Source organism: Cucurbita moschata, unplaced genomic scaffold, assembly GCF_002738365.1.
Source record: "Cucurbita moschata cultivar Rifu unplaced genomic scaffold, Cmos_1.0 Cmo_Scf00013, whole genome shotgun sequence".
Classification (NCBI taxonomy): domain Eukaryota; kingdom Viridiplantae; phylum Streptophyta; class Magnoliopsida; order Cucurbitales; family Cucurbitaceae; genus Cucurbita; species Cucurbita moschata.
In genome coordinates this window covers 3502139-3516316 of record NW_019268529.1, presented here as the reverse complement: position 1 = coordinate 3516316, position 14178 = coordinate 3502139, and the positions used below count along the sequence as shown (strand labels likewise).

Here is a 14178-nt window from a genome sequence, read left to right as displayed (position 1 = left end):
GGTTTTTTTTTTTTTTTTTTTAATGTTGAAATTTTTGGTAATATCCATTCATTGGACATTGGGAAGAAATAAGTGAAAGTTAGAGAGAATTTGGCAAAAAATTAATTAAACTAAAACAGGAAAATGGAATGGTTGTAACCGGCAACCGGTAATACCAAAATTTGGTTCAAATCCAAACTTTTTATATAAATTAACGGAATTTAATTTATTTTCAAATTTTTTGTAATATTTTAATTTTACCCAATTAAGAGACAAATGTGAGCACGAAGCCTCCCAAAGCTTCGACTGCCCAACTTCCCAATTTTGAAAAACCAAATCAAAAATCGTAAAAGGGCCTTCATCTCTCTCTCTCTCTCTCTCTCTCTCTCTCTCCCTCTCTCCCTCTCTCTCTCTCTCTCCTCCAATCTCCCCGCCGTTTCTCCTCCGATTCCCGCCGGGCCAGATTCGACCCGTCGTATGGAGGCCATCCGAAAGCAAGCCACTAAGCTACGAGAACAAGTCGCTCGCCAGCAGCAGGTTTCTTTTCTTTTGTTTCAATCGAACCCTAACTCTTTCCCGTTGTTTAGATCCGTTTCTGTGTTTGTCTTTGATCTCTCTGCGCATTGAAGTTTCTACTCGATCCTTTGTTTTTTGTTTTGAATTTTTTTGTTCTTTTCGCATCCATTGGCTTATTTGTTGTGTAGTTTTGGTTGTTTTTGTCTCTGCTGCGGTTATTTTAAAAATTGGTATATTCTGCAATGCTACTGCTGGTAATGGTGGATTTGATTCGGATGTCGATTCGTTTGTTGATTAACTAATTTTTACGAATTCATGGATCTGGAAGCGAAATCTTTGATTGTTTGTTTAGTCTTCGCTTATCTTTTGCTGGTGGATAATTTATCCGTAGAGAGAATATTTGGAGTGAGGAATGCGGGATGGAGTATTCTGTAATCCTTATGCTCAATGGATTTCAGCTAGGAACCACTAGTTTTGTGTAACAGTTCATATGCCGGATTGATGCGATGAATAACTATAACTTTATGCTCTTTAAAGAGTGGTTAGTGTCTTATTCCGAGGAAATGCTCTTCTGAATGGTGTAATTGGATAAAAAGTTGTAGGAATGTGTTTCTGATCTCTTTCCCACCCTCATCTCTCCACTAATTCATTGTTGCTTATCTTAATTTTAATGCAGGATTAGCTTTTATTTTATTCTTATATCCTTGGTATAGTAGGAAAAGTCCACGATATAATGTGACCATATATTACTTTGTAGGCTGTCCTCAAACAGTTTGGTGCTGGAGGATATGGAGGTTCAGATAACATCATTACGGATGAGGCAGAACTTCACCAACATCAAAAACTAGAAAAGTTGTATATATCAACTCGTGCTGGAAAGGTTGATACTCATCCTATGGCTTAGTTCCTTTATTTTTTTCCATATCATTGTCTCTTTGTTTATGTGAAGTTCATTTTCCTTTTAGCATTTTCAAAGGGATATTGTACGAGGAGTAGAGGGTTATATTGTTACTGGTTCAAAACAAGTTGAAATAGGTAAGTTCTTGGGTCTTTCAGGGCTTTCAAAGTTTTGTAATTGGACTGAGATTTTGAGCTTAATTGTCATCATTCTGCCTGTGTTCATCTTATTCTATAGGAACAAAGTTGTCAGAAGATAGCAGGAAATATGGTGCTGAAAATACATGTACTAGTGGCAACACATTATCGAAAGCTGCATTAAGTTATGGACGTGCACGAGCTCAAATGGAGAAAGAGCGTGGAAACATGTTGAAGGCTCTTGGTACTCAGGTTAGATCATAGATTTTTGCGCAAGATAGATGGCATGAATTGTTGTGTATAAACCTAAGTATCGAAGCATGAAAGTGTAAATAATTTTTACCTAAACATCTATGCTATCATTTGAGTAGTAGTTAACCAAATTTTAAAGGTTCATTCTTCCGTCTTTTGGGAACAATTATAATGGCCCCAAACATATGCATAATCATTCAGTGTAGGAATTTGTATATCATGATTAGGTTTCTTTGTCAGGAATTTAGGCTGTTAGGAACTATTCCCTTATTGAGTTGAAATGATGAGCTACCCAAATATGAGGAACTTGCATATCCTGAGTTGTTATTCTTTGAATGATTATGCATATGAACATACTAAGAAGGACAATGATGATTTTAAGCATATTCCAATTAACAGGTTGCAGAGCCATTGAGAGCAATGGTTATGGGTGCTCCTTTGGAGGATGCTCGACATCTTGCTCAACGTTATGATAGAATGCGACAAGAAGCTGAAGCTCAGGTAATTCATCAGTACCTTGAGTTATTCCATTTCATTAACTAATGGGAATGCGAAAATGTGGCTGTTCCTCTCATTGGAATGAAACAGGAGTAGGTCTAGGAAAATCAAAGGAAAAAGATTAATTGGAATGAAATAGGTGAGAAATGGACCTGAATTTTTAAGTTTGTGTTTACTAAAATTCTTGTGGAATCAAAATGATAATAGGACTGATTATTATCAATGCTGCCTGCATTGACCTGTATGACACTTAAATTTAGATTGCTATGGTATCCACAATAATAGTACAAAGTAAAATGTTACGTAAAAAATTGGCGGATCTACACTAATAAGAAAATAAGAACGACAATCTCTTTAACGGAGTCCTGATTTAAGCTGGGATTCAGTAGTTGGAGATGATTTGTGTCCTGATGTAAATTACAACAAATGGATTGAGTGAAAATGTTCTCATCTCCATGTTCCCGTTCTTGATATGTAAATAGACTCTAATTCTTCTATTCGAAATTTTGTTTTTTCTTCTTTTATTGGCTCAGGACGTGACATATTTTAATAAAATTCCAATTCTAAATTAGAATGAAATTCATGATCTATAAATTGTTTTCTTATAGCCAAGATTTAATTAAGCAGCATTTTATGTTGTACCTAGACAGGCTATTGAAGTTTTCAAGCGCCAGGCAAGAGTAAGGGAAACACCAGGCAATGGCGAGATTACGATAAAGTTGGAAGCTGCAGAAGCAAAATTGCATGATCTAAAGTCAAATATGGCAACAATGGGAAAGGAAGCTGCAGCAGCCATGGCTGCTGTTGAAGCTCAACAACAGAGGCTAACTCTCCAGCGACTCATTGCCATGGTAGGTATATTTTTTATTATCAGGATCTATGGTGGTTCTTTGGTTTTGTTTGGATTTATGGAGTCGAATGTTGAAATTTATGATCTTGATTTTTTCATGGATTATAAAGGTTGAAGCAGAACGCGCTTATCATCAAAGAGTCCTCCAAATACTTGATCAGCTTGAAGGCGAGGTAGCAATCACGCGCCAGTTTTCTTCTGCAGCTTTTCACACCATGTTTAAGAATTAAGCACATAATATTCTTTTATTGGTAGATGATAATGGAGCGACAGAGAATTGAAGCTCCTCCTACTCCCCCTCCTCCTGGTCCAAGTGTTGACAATACCATGTCTCCTCCTCCCTCATATGAAGAAGTCAATGGTGTATTTGCTTCTCAAGCACATAATGGCTCAACAGATTCCATGGGTTACTTTTTGGGGGAGGTAGCTCGCCAAGTCCCTTTTTCCTTGGAAATTTCTACATCTTGTTTAATACTACCTACCTGATTTGTCTTCGTTTAGGTCGTGCATCCTTACCAAGCCGAGTCAGACGTTGAGCTTAATTTAACAGTTGGCGACTACGTCGTTGTTAGAAAGGTTACAAACAAAATCGACTTATTCAAAGTTGTCTGTTTGGATTCTTTACAAACCTCACTTATTGATCATGTTCTCCATTGGTTCTTCCAACAGGTGTCGAACAACGGTTGGGCTGAGGGAGAGTGCAAAGGCAAAGCAGGATGGTTCCCATTTGGATATATAGAAAGAAGAGAACGCGTACTTGCAAGTAAGGTTGCAGAGGTGTTTTGATCCTTTTGCATGATTTTAATCGGTTGGAGATATTGTATGTGTATTTTTTCTTTTTTTTTCTTTTCTTTTCTTTTTCATTAGATGTACCCGGATGGATGATGCATCGTGTTCTTGCTGATAGAATTCTCATTATACCAATTGTTGAGATTTTGTAATATGGAGACCGTAAATTTCTGCTATTGATCCTTGTGGGCTGGTGTTCCTGAACTTTCTTTTTATTGTCCCCCCTTTTGGACAGGCTCTGTTTGGCGTTCTGTTTTATCACGGTTGTATTATTCTCCAGTTAGGCAATAAGAATGCTACTTTGCTTCTTTTAAGTAAATAATCGTATTCATAAACCATAAACCATGCACATGCCTAGTGAGCCCACTAGGTGCCATGGTTAATGTATTCCCTAGGTTTGACTATAAACCATGCACATGCCTAGTGAGCCCACTAGGCACAATGGTTAATGTATTCCCTAGGTTTGACTATGAGTTAGCGTTTATTCACGTTGTTGAAAACTAACAAAAAAAAAAGAAAAAAAACACGAATAGTATTCTGGTGTACGTGTTTGTATATAGTATGTTGAAAAAGTAATTTATAAATATGTAGAGGTCTGCATTAAAAATTATAGTTCAATGAGATGATGCACGTGGGTTGGGTTGTCCATAGGCCTTCACTAGCTAGACCGAGTAGATTCAAATCAAAACCAAAAATAGGTTGAAGGGAAAGGTTGGTCTTGGTCCTAGTCTTTTTGTCTTGGTCCTAGTCTTTTTGTTGTTTTCTTTGTTTTTTTTTTTTTTTTTTGGGCGTTTGCTCGATTAGATGAATGCGAGCGATGAGGAATAAGCTTTCTCTGTTTGCTAGGAGGGAAACTTGGGAAGGGTTAAGGTAGAAATAGATGGTTCAAACTTGGGAAGACTTTCTCTATATCATTCATTATTAAAGCGACAATGAGGGCCGAAGCTCGTATGGATACATTACTTCATTGTTCTATGTTATGTGAGACCTTGCACTATGTACATAATCTTTGAGAGTCATGAAGAGTCTTGCCAACCGCGGTAAGAACAAAATCAATAGTGTCGATTTTGGGAAACTCTACTTGACAAAGGGGTCAATTAGTTAGGACGATCTGTGATTGTTGTGTCGTCGTGGCCCAAACGAAAGTCAAAAGACACTTGAAAAGATCTTTAGGGAAAGAGATAGAACTCCCCGTATAAAGAGAAAGGAGGCAGATTGGTTAGAAGACCGAGGAGGAAATTAAGAGGAAATCGTGTAGATGATTGAGATCACAAGATCTCTGTTTGCCGAAAATCCCGATACAATTTTTTTTAAAGATTTTAAAACCGTCAAATTGAATGTATCTTAATGTGAAGTTAATTATTATTTTAGAAAAACAATGATTTGATCTCTAGTTTTTACATTTGTTGAATTTTTTTACATGTCTTTCTATATTCTTTCATTTCCTGATTTCTTAAAAAGACACTGTGATGCACACACTATTTGTTATGGAAGATACTTTTAATTCCAAAACTTAAATCCCTTAATAGAATATTGAAAAAACAAGAACAAAGCTTACTTCCATGTCAACCATTACACTACACATCCCCATTAGAATGCTACAACATCTCACTCCTTTCCTGGTCTGTACTTAACAACACACTAACTTACACCCTTTCTAACATTTAAACAAAGCTCTGAGGAAGATTATGGACCCAGAAACTAAATCATACCGTCCAAGTTCACGTCGTGTTCGGTTCAAACTCCTGTCCTGTATTCACAAAACCAAACGTAGAACATAAACGACTATAACGACTACATGCAATTGCCTTTGTCTGTAATCAGTGACCCGATCGATAAGATACTCACCGGAGGAGTTCGATGCTCATATGGGTTGGTTAGCTGGTAACTGTCTGGCGGAGAGATACGCGAGAATGATGCATATTAGGCTGAAAAGGATGACAATCTGGATCGGAACAACAGAAACATCATCAGATATTTTTACGCTGAAAACGATATCGTTACGATGTTATTTGAGTAATAAAAAAACTCACCACAGCTGGATTGAACATTGGCTCACTTCTTACCACATACAAGTTCCTGGTGGATGACAATAAAGATGAAAAATTTTCAGAGTGGTCAGAGGATTTGAAGGATGAAACATAGAAACGAGTGAGACCGAGTAGGAAAATACGAACCGTTTGTTCAAGAGACCCGACTCCTTGCACGTTTTCTGTATTGCCTCAATCCTGCTCAGGGTTTTAGCAGCATTAGGATCATTGTTGTTGACCTGTAGAAAACCCGAAGAAGTTAGATGATGTAATAAGCTCTCATATTTATGCAGAAGAACGAAAACCGATCACTGAGCAATCGTTAAGTCCGACCAAAAGATTTCTACCTTAGCCTTCAGCATAACAGAGAAATCAAAGAAAGCTCCATAGACATCCGCAACTGTTTTCGTTCGATCAATGATCTTTGCAGTAAGACCTGCAGAACAAAAGCCATATAAGTTCAAACTACGGGCAGATTCCAAAAATGCTAGCTCCCTTTTTCGACTTACCACCAAATCGGTGCACCTTTTATGGGATTTTTCTTTACTAATAGATCGAAATCTTACCCCGACGCATTTTGACGACACCCCTGAAGACTTCGACATTGTTGTAGCATAATGCTAAGGTTCCAATCGCCATAATCTATCAAAAGCACATCCCAAACTAAATGATTATTCCTACAAAGATTTTGCTCGAGGCATGAAAGAGATGTACGACAGCATTTAAAATGTTTGGAATCCATAATATGCAAGGAGAGATTGCTTTTGCTAATTCGAATTTAAGGGTGATATCAAATCGGTATATTTCCGGCATTGATAAAATATCCTCTGAAATGAAGCAAAAAGTATACGAAAACTTCAAGATCAAAGAGTTAACTAAGTAGTCAAATCGATCAAATTGGACAAATGATAGGTCAAGATCATATGGTTCATTGGGAATAATGAAGTTCTCCGTTTCTTTCGGAGGTGCTGACCCGCAACAAGGCAGAGACGACTAAGTTAGCTTATGACTTTTATCCCTACACGAAGAGTTGAAAAATCTCGTACCTGAGGGATTGCACAAAATCGAAATATGGAAAGATCTCGTAAGTTAGACATGTATATCAGACAATCCTCCACATGGTTCAAAGCATTAGTGACCAAATCATTGAGGCATTGCACAGCCTTGACCGAATTCTTCTCATATTTAAAATCCTATAATGCCAAAGATAGTGAAACAAGCCAATCAGACCAAAAGGCAACATAAGAACCAGAAACCAAAAGGACAAAGGCATATAGATTTATGCACCTCTAATTTATCAGCATATTTGTTCCAAATCTCGCGAGGCCAAAACATTCGAGATTTCGGTATCTCATTGATGTCCTCCAAGTAATCTCGAATAATGTTTGTTTTCTGTGTTATAATAGTTCAAAAAAGAGTACGTCGGTGTCAAACTTGAACGCAAATAGAAACAAAATCATTGGAAAGAACATTGACCACTTAGAGAATAATAGCTGACCTGAAGAAACAATCCCATAGAATTTGAAAGAGAATCAGATGCCAAATCCTCCAACTTCGATGCGTGGAACAACTTCGACAAACCAAGTCCGACAAGTCCAGCTACGTAGTGGCAATATTCATCATAATCGTCAACTGTCTCTACCTACAAGAACAGAAGAAATGTTTCAGTTCTCTACGCCAACCAATACGTACTATTTCAGCCATGGATGACAGAGTCATGCTGTACCTCTTTGCAAATGAATTTAGCCATTCCAGCACCCATTCGTTTCGTGATATCCTCAATCGCTTCCTGGTACCTGCAGAGGCAAGTGAGCATAGTGAGTAAAGCACCGAAGAAGTTTGTAGTCAGAATCAAAGATATTCTAAGCAAAGGGGTTTTCTGATGTTTCATTTTTGGAGGGATTTTATTTGATACTAGAATGAAAAGGTTACTAAAGAGTTCGGACAACTAGTTCCACTAATCTCTATGTAACGGCCCAAGCCCACCACTAGCAGATATTGTCCTCTTTGAGCTTTCCCTTTCAGGCTCAACCTCCTCGTGTCTGGCTCTGATACCAACTGTAACAATCCACGCCTACCACTAGTAGATATTGTCCTCTTTGGGCTTTACCTTTCGAACTTCCCCTTAAGGTTTTTAAAACGCGTTTGCTAGGGAGAGATTTCCACACCCTTGTAAAGAATGTTTCGTTCTCCTCCCCAACCAATGTGGGATCTCACAATCGGTTGAGTGTCAGTGGGGTGAATTGTGAAATTCCACATTGGCTAGGGAGGAGAACGAAACATTCTTTATAAGGGGGTGGAAACCTCTTCCTAGCAGACGAATTTTAAAAACCTTGAGGGGAAAGCCGAAAGGGAAAGCCGAAAGAGGACAATATCTGCTAGCGGTGGGCTTAGGCTGTTACACTCTAATAGTTTTCTTTCTTGTGCACATAAAAGTTTGTTTCATTTTGTAAAGGAAAAACAAACAAATAACAGAACTAATTGCAGTGAAAAATAAAATCAGAAAGAACACAAGTCATTTATGGGACTCTTAGTTTCATTTTATTGTTATTTCTTAGACTTATTATTAAAATATAACGTTTTTCAAACAATTCATTTCAATATTGTTGTTTTTATTACATGAACGAAGTTCGTCTCTTAGAGACGAACTTCAACACGCATGGATGATGGACGTCATCACTTGTTTCTTATCTTGTTAGAAACCATCAGACAGGAATCAATAGGTTCTAGTAACCAACCCTTTTGCAAGTTCAAGAAACGCAGTTGAAACATGATGAAACTCATCCATGAGAACCTTATAGTGCTTTGTGCCACCTGAATATAGAAACAAGAACACAAGTCAGCAGAAGAAGAGAAGAGATCCTAACTAAAAATACCTCTTAAAACATATGAACTCAGATGCACAGAAATTCAACTCATTAATTCGTTTTTCGATTCTAAAGAGAAGAAAAAATTACAAGTAAAATACTAACATGAAAAGTGCCAATCAGGGTTATATATGTGACGGTGAAAAGCGTTCAGAATGGGCACTTTGATATCGGTTTCTATGCTTGTATCATCCTCTGTAAAGAAATATAGATGTTAGATCAGTTTGAAAACATATGAAAGCTGCAATGTGTAGCCATAACAGAGAAGAAAATGCCATTGACCGAAAAATCTCCATCACAATAAGACAATTAGGCTAAGCCACATAACAAAGAAACCAACATGAATTTCTACATGTTCTTGCACGTATTGGTACAATTACAAAGAAAATAAAGAGTTTTTCTCGATTAAGTAGGGTGAACGTGTTCAAGTGAAATTGATAACTGCGAAGATTATGAGTGCTGAAGTGGGAACTTAATATAAATTAAGTTTGTAAACCTAAGGTAATTGTAACGGCCCAAGCCCACCGCTAGCAGATATTATCCTATTTGGGCTTTCTTTTTCGGACTTCCCCTCAAGGTTTTTAAAACGCGTCTGCTTGGGAGAGGTTTCCACACCCTTATAAAGGGTGGTTCGTTTCTCCTCTCCGGCCGATGTGGGATTCTCACAATCCACCCCCTTTTGGGGCCCAACGTCCTTGCTGGCACTCATTCCCTTCTCCAATCGATGTGAGACTCCCATATCCACCCCTCTTTGAGGCCCAGCATCCTCGCTGGCACTCGTTCCCTTCTCCAATCGATGTGGGACCCCCATATTCACCCCCCTTCGGGGCCCAACGTCTTTGCTGGTACACCGCCTCGTGTCCACCTCACCTCCTCGTGTCCACCCCACCTCCTCATGTCCACCCCACCTCCTTGTATTCACCCCCCTTTGGGGCTCAGCCTCCTTGCTGGCACATCGCCTGGTGTCTGGCTCTGATACCATTTATAACAACTCAAGTCCACCACTAGCAGATATTGTCCTCTTTGGGCTTTCCCTTTTGGCCTTCCCCTCAAGGTTTTTAAAACGCGCTGCTACGGAGAGGTTTCCACACCCTTATAAAGAATGTTCTGTTCTCTTCCCCAGCCAATATAGGATCTCACAGTAATGAAGCTAAGATAATGTAACCAAAATGGCTATCTAGTTATTACTCGACCTGTATCAATTGCAATAGAAGCAAAAACCATTAAATTTCTCAAACTTAAGGCCAATGATGCATGGAATAGGATCTCACAAACAAAAGAAGTGAAGAGTTCATAACATACCAACAGTGTCGAGGGCTCGCAAAACGAGATAAAATATGCATACCTGCAAATAAACGAAAACGATAAGCTAAGAAACGCTATAATAAGGCTATTTGGATAAACAAATACATACACTTCAATAATTAGTGAACAAACGAACACTGAAATTGTGCAGTAAGAACTGTAACTTGTATCATAATCCATGTTATAATATAAGGAATGAAACGGGAAAGCTTTCACAGTGATAAAAGATCAGTAAACATGAATAAATATGATAAACAGCATCAGATTTGTTCATATATTCACTCAACGCCTATCAATATTGTTCTTCCTAACAAACGATCAATCCACCAAACTGTTCAAAAAGAAAAACCATCAGAGCTGATAAATGGATTCAACATCAACAACAACACCATCAATCCATGATATGAAACAGATTAATTCAACTAAAGAAACACCAAAACATCAGTACTATAAACACAAAAGACATCGAGCTCTTGATCTTGAACTTACAGCATTTCGAAGCTCGGGCGTAAGCTGCTGAATAACGAGAGCAAAGCTTCGAGAAACCTTATGCAACATGGAATAGCAAAATCCCCAATGAGGCTCCGGCGGGATCTGCTTCTCCGCATGTCTTGCAGCCATTTTCAGTTTCAAAAGCGGATAAAAGTCATCCGGATGACTCAAAATCGCCCTCAAACTCCCCATTTCAAGCTCTCAATCCGATTTCAAACACACAAACTCCACAAGTTCCAGATCCCACGCCGGTCAAACCACAGCGCAAACACCCAATTCCTCAAATGGCGATCCTCTAATTCAATCGACAATGACAAAATCGAACAAAATAGCGAAGAAAACAGAATGATTGAAGCCCAAATCCCGAAATGACGGACAATTTAATGAAGGATGATAGTTTTCAGATATTTAAAGAAGATAAATCCATGGAATCTGCTTATATAGCTGTGCAGATTGTTTGTTGAGATGCTGTAATCAAAGAAAACAACGTGAAATACGTGGGTTTCTAAGAATTTGCAGAAATGGAAGGGCAGGGGAGGAAATTTGAAGACAAAACTGGACGTTCTGGTGAACGCGTGAGCACTGAGTACAATACAAATTGGCAGAGACCAAAGCTTTTTACGGCCCCAAATTCAAATGGCAATCAATTTTCAGTTTTGTTCATCTTGGTTTCGATCTGTTGGCATCTTATAATTATTTTATTCATTCAAATGTCATCACAAATATATATATATATATATATAAATCATTAAATAAAATTGGGTGTGGAAAATGAGTGGCGTGTTAGACCCGTGGATGGATCCACCAAAAGTCGACAAAATAACATTAATTTCTGTATTTAATTCAATTTGGTGAATTTTTAATCTTAAAAAATAATTTCTTTTTTTCCACACAGAAAACAATGTTATATGACTATAACCAAATAAATAAATATCACACCTTAAATAGGAAGAAGTCACAACTAGTCATATCTATCTGTAGTATATTTTGAGCCATTTTAACTCTCGCGACTGTAGACATGATTTTGGTGAACAGTCATACACCTTCGTATTGATCCAACTTAAAATGGTAAAGACCTACCTAGGATAGAAACATGTAAAAGATGTTTGGAATAGACATGCGACCATGGAAAACACGTACTGGACAAGCAAGACCGTATACAGTATTTTTTAAACAATTAAAGTTAAACCCTTAAATTTCTATTTTGGTCAGGGATCTGCTAGACACAAAATTAAAAGTTTAAGGATCTATTAGACATTTTTTAAAATTTATGAACCACTAATTTAAAAGGATTCGATTCTTTTATATGCATTAGACGTTTTTTTAGTTCAACATTTAAAGTGAAACAATCTAACTCTTCGTATTAGAATATATGTCTTAACTAGTTGAGCTCGTATTAGGATAAGGTTCGAAAATTTTGGTCTCATTCGAAACCTTAGTTTTTGTAAATTAAGTCTATAAATACATATCTCTTCGTTTTAATATTTATTATTTAAACACGTTTTCAAAATCTAAGCTAAATTTTACTGTATTTTTATTTACATTCACTTTCATCTCTTAAGTCACAGTTCGAGATTCGAAAACTTAAAAGTCGAGTTGTGACATGTTTAGAAAATTTTACCTTTTAGTCTGTAAATTTTGAAAAATAGGTTTAAAAGGTCCCTCGAGTAATTTTTTTTTTTTTTTATTAATTTAATATTGACATGAAAATTTTAAAAATAATAATAACACCAAAATTATCTCTATCGCTCTCTTATCCTCTCCGATTTGTATTTTTATAAAGGTGAATATGTCGAAGTCAAAATCTTAAAAATTATGGTCTCAAATGATTATGATCGGCTGTGTTTATTCATATTTTGCAATGAGAATCGACCCATAACTACATCTCCTAACTCATAATATGATTATACCAGAATGTTGGTACTTGCCCAAGTATATTTATTTAATAAAGTGGTGTAAAGAACAATAGTGATTTAGAACCGAATCAGCGTTTTTAAAATCATATTCGCAAAAACTATATATCTAAACTAGATCGAGACTTAACGTTCTTAGCTTGTCACATCAATATTAAGAAGAATTATATCTATATAGTTCGAGATGATTTAAATCAATATTGTATTTTATTATTATTTATTTATTTATTTATTGTTATATTAGCATGAACAAAAGAGATAAATAAGTTATTTATTTATTTATTTATTATTATTATTTAACTTAAAAAAACTCATTAATAATGGAACAAATTAGAATTTCTAAAATTTTAGAGAAATTGATGAATTTATATACCCTTGATAATAAAAATAATTAGAAGTTAATATTAAAAAAAATTATCCATTTTCCTTTTTTTTTTTAAGATGAAACCATTAGTAAATTGAAAATAATAATAATAAAATTTATTTATTTATTTTGAAATATTGAATTAAATAAAATTAATAATAGTTATTGTATATATTTAAAATAATAGTATGAATGGTTCATTGATTGAGACCATAAATTCACGAGTAAATTGTAAAAAGTAAAAATGAGATGTGGAAAAGTAAAATTTAATTAACCTTCTCAAAGTGGATTGGATTTAATTCAACAAAATTTAATAACATTAATATTTATATTAATTCAACAACATTTATTAACATTAATATTTAAATTAATATAAATAATTTAATTATAGTGTTTCCGGCTAATAAAATATATAATAATAAACATTTGTTTCCTTTCTAATTTTTTATTTTGGTTGGGTTGAATTTTTTAAAGATAAAAAATTGGTTCGATTGGTAGGTTGACATTTTTCTATTAGGTCAACCCACCAACGAGAATATAGGTTACAGTCTGTAATAGTCAAGTTTATTGCTAGTAGATATTGTCGTCTTTTTACTTTTCCTACAAGAGCTTATTCTCAATGTTTTAAAACGCGTCTACTGATGAAGCCCAAAGATGACAATATCTGTTAGGAGTAGAATTCGAGCCGTTACAAATAGTACCATAGCTAGTTACCAAATGGTGAGTCACTTGTGGTAGTATGGCTAAACTCTCTCCATTGCATATTTGCTAGCGATGGGCTTCGACTGTTATACAATCCAATCTCAATCCTACCGTACTTTTAAAAATATTTCCGTATCTTTTGTTTCATTTCTTCTGAAACAATCACAAACACTTTTTTTATTATGGATCAAATCGTGATCCTGCAAAGGTGAGCTAACTCCAAAAACCTGTCCTCAGTTCGGATTGTAGATTGCAACTCGACTGCATGAAGCCGGAATCGCTAGTAATCGCTAGTCCAGCCATACGGTGGTGAATTCGTTCCTGGGTTCAAATCCTGTCTCCGCAAAATCAAATTTTTTTGTCTAAATAATGTTTGCATATTAATGATGTATTGTGACTTGTAAATATTCGATACTTCAACTAACCAGATTTTAATTATTATTTAATAATATTTTAGTTGTAATAACATCTTCTCAAAGATATTAAAATAGCATGCCACCAAATTTTAAATTTTAAAATATTAAAAAACCCATTATTCTATAATAAAAGGAGAAAGACAAAAAAAAAAAAAAAAAAAAAAAAAAAA

At 35.9% G+C, this 14178-nt stretch overlaps 2 protein-coding genes across 3 annotated transcripts; one reads left to right on the top strand and one right to left on the bottom strand.

The window, feature by feature from the left end:
• Positions 1 to 273: 273 nt before the first annotated feature.
• On the top strand, positions 274 to 4132 carry LOC111451768 (SH3 domain-containing protein 2). The gene is made up of 10 exons (XM_023092306.1): positions 274 to 516; positions 1253 to 1375; positions 1461 to 1530; positions 1631 to 1782; positions 2182 to 2283; positions 2931 to 3131; positions 3241 to 3303; positions 3386 to 3553; positions 3632 to 3706; positions 3800 to 4132. The coding sequence occupies exons 1-10, from the start codon at positions 457 to 459 to the stop codon at positions 3914 to 3916; spliced, it is 1131 nt and encodes a 376-aa protein (XP_022948074.1). The 5' UTR covers positions 274 to 456; the 3' UTR covers positions 3917 to 4132.
• A 1315-nt stretch (positions 4133 to 5447) lies between these two features.
• On the bottom strand, positions 5448 to 11287 carry LOC111451168 (squalene synthase-like). 2 transcript variants are annotated; one of them, XM_023091475.1, is made up of 14 exons: positions 10611 to 11287; positions 10119 to 10161; positions 8922 to 9011; positions 8688 to 8763; positions 7676 to 7745; positions 7448 to 7591; positions 7237 to 7341; positions 6996 to 7142; positions 6516 to 6591; positions 6297 to 6385; positions 6097 to 6188; positions 5953 to 5998; positions 5772 to 5864; positions 5448 to 5670 (listed from the first exon to the last, which is right to left on the bottom strand). In XM_023091475.1, exons 1-13 carry the CDS (start codon positions 10803 to 10805, stop codon positions 5784 to 5786), a joined length of 1254 nt encoding a protein of 417 aa, XP_022947243.1. In that variant the 5' UTR covers positions 10806 to 11287; the 3' UTR covers positions 5448 to 5670; positions 5772 to 5783. The 2 variants fall into 2 exon arrangements, with proteins under 2 accessions (XP_022947243.1, XP_022947244.1); XM_023091476.1 differs by having other exon boundaries at positions 5453 to 5669; positions 5768 to 5864.
• Positions 11288 to 14178: the final 2891 nt, after the last annotated feature.

Excerpts from the sequence above, each read along its gene's own strand:
- LOC111451768 (XM_023092306.1), top strand. The coding sequence starts at position 457 with ATGGAGGCCATCCGAAAGCAAGCCACTAAGCTACGAGAACAAGTCGCT. Across the intron at positions 1,783-2,181 it reads TGAAGGCTCTTGGTACTCAG|GTTGCAGAGCCATTGAGAGC; the intron begins GTTAGATCATAG and ends TCCAATTAACAG. Across the intron at positions 3,304-3,385 it reads TTGATCAGCTTGAAGGCGAG|ATGATAATGGAGCGACAGAG; the intron begins GTAGCAATCACG and ends TTTTATTGGTAG.
- LOC111451168 (XM_023091475.1), bottom strand. The coding sequence starts at position 10,805 with ATGGGGAGTTTGAGGGCGATTTTGAGTCATCCGGATGACTTTTATCCG. Across the intron at positions 9,012-10,118 it reads GCGAGCCCTCGACACTGTTG|AGGATGATACAAGCATAGAA; the intron begins GTATGTTATGAA and ends ATTTCTTTACAG. Across the intron at positions 6,386-6,515 it reads TGTCGTCAAAATGCGTCGGG|GTCTTACTGCAAAGATCATT; the intron begins GTAAGATTTCGA and ends TTTGTTCTGCAG.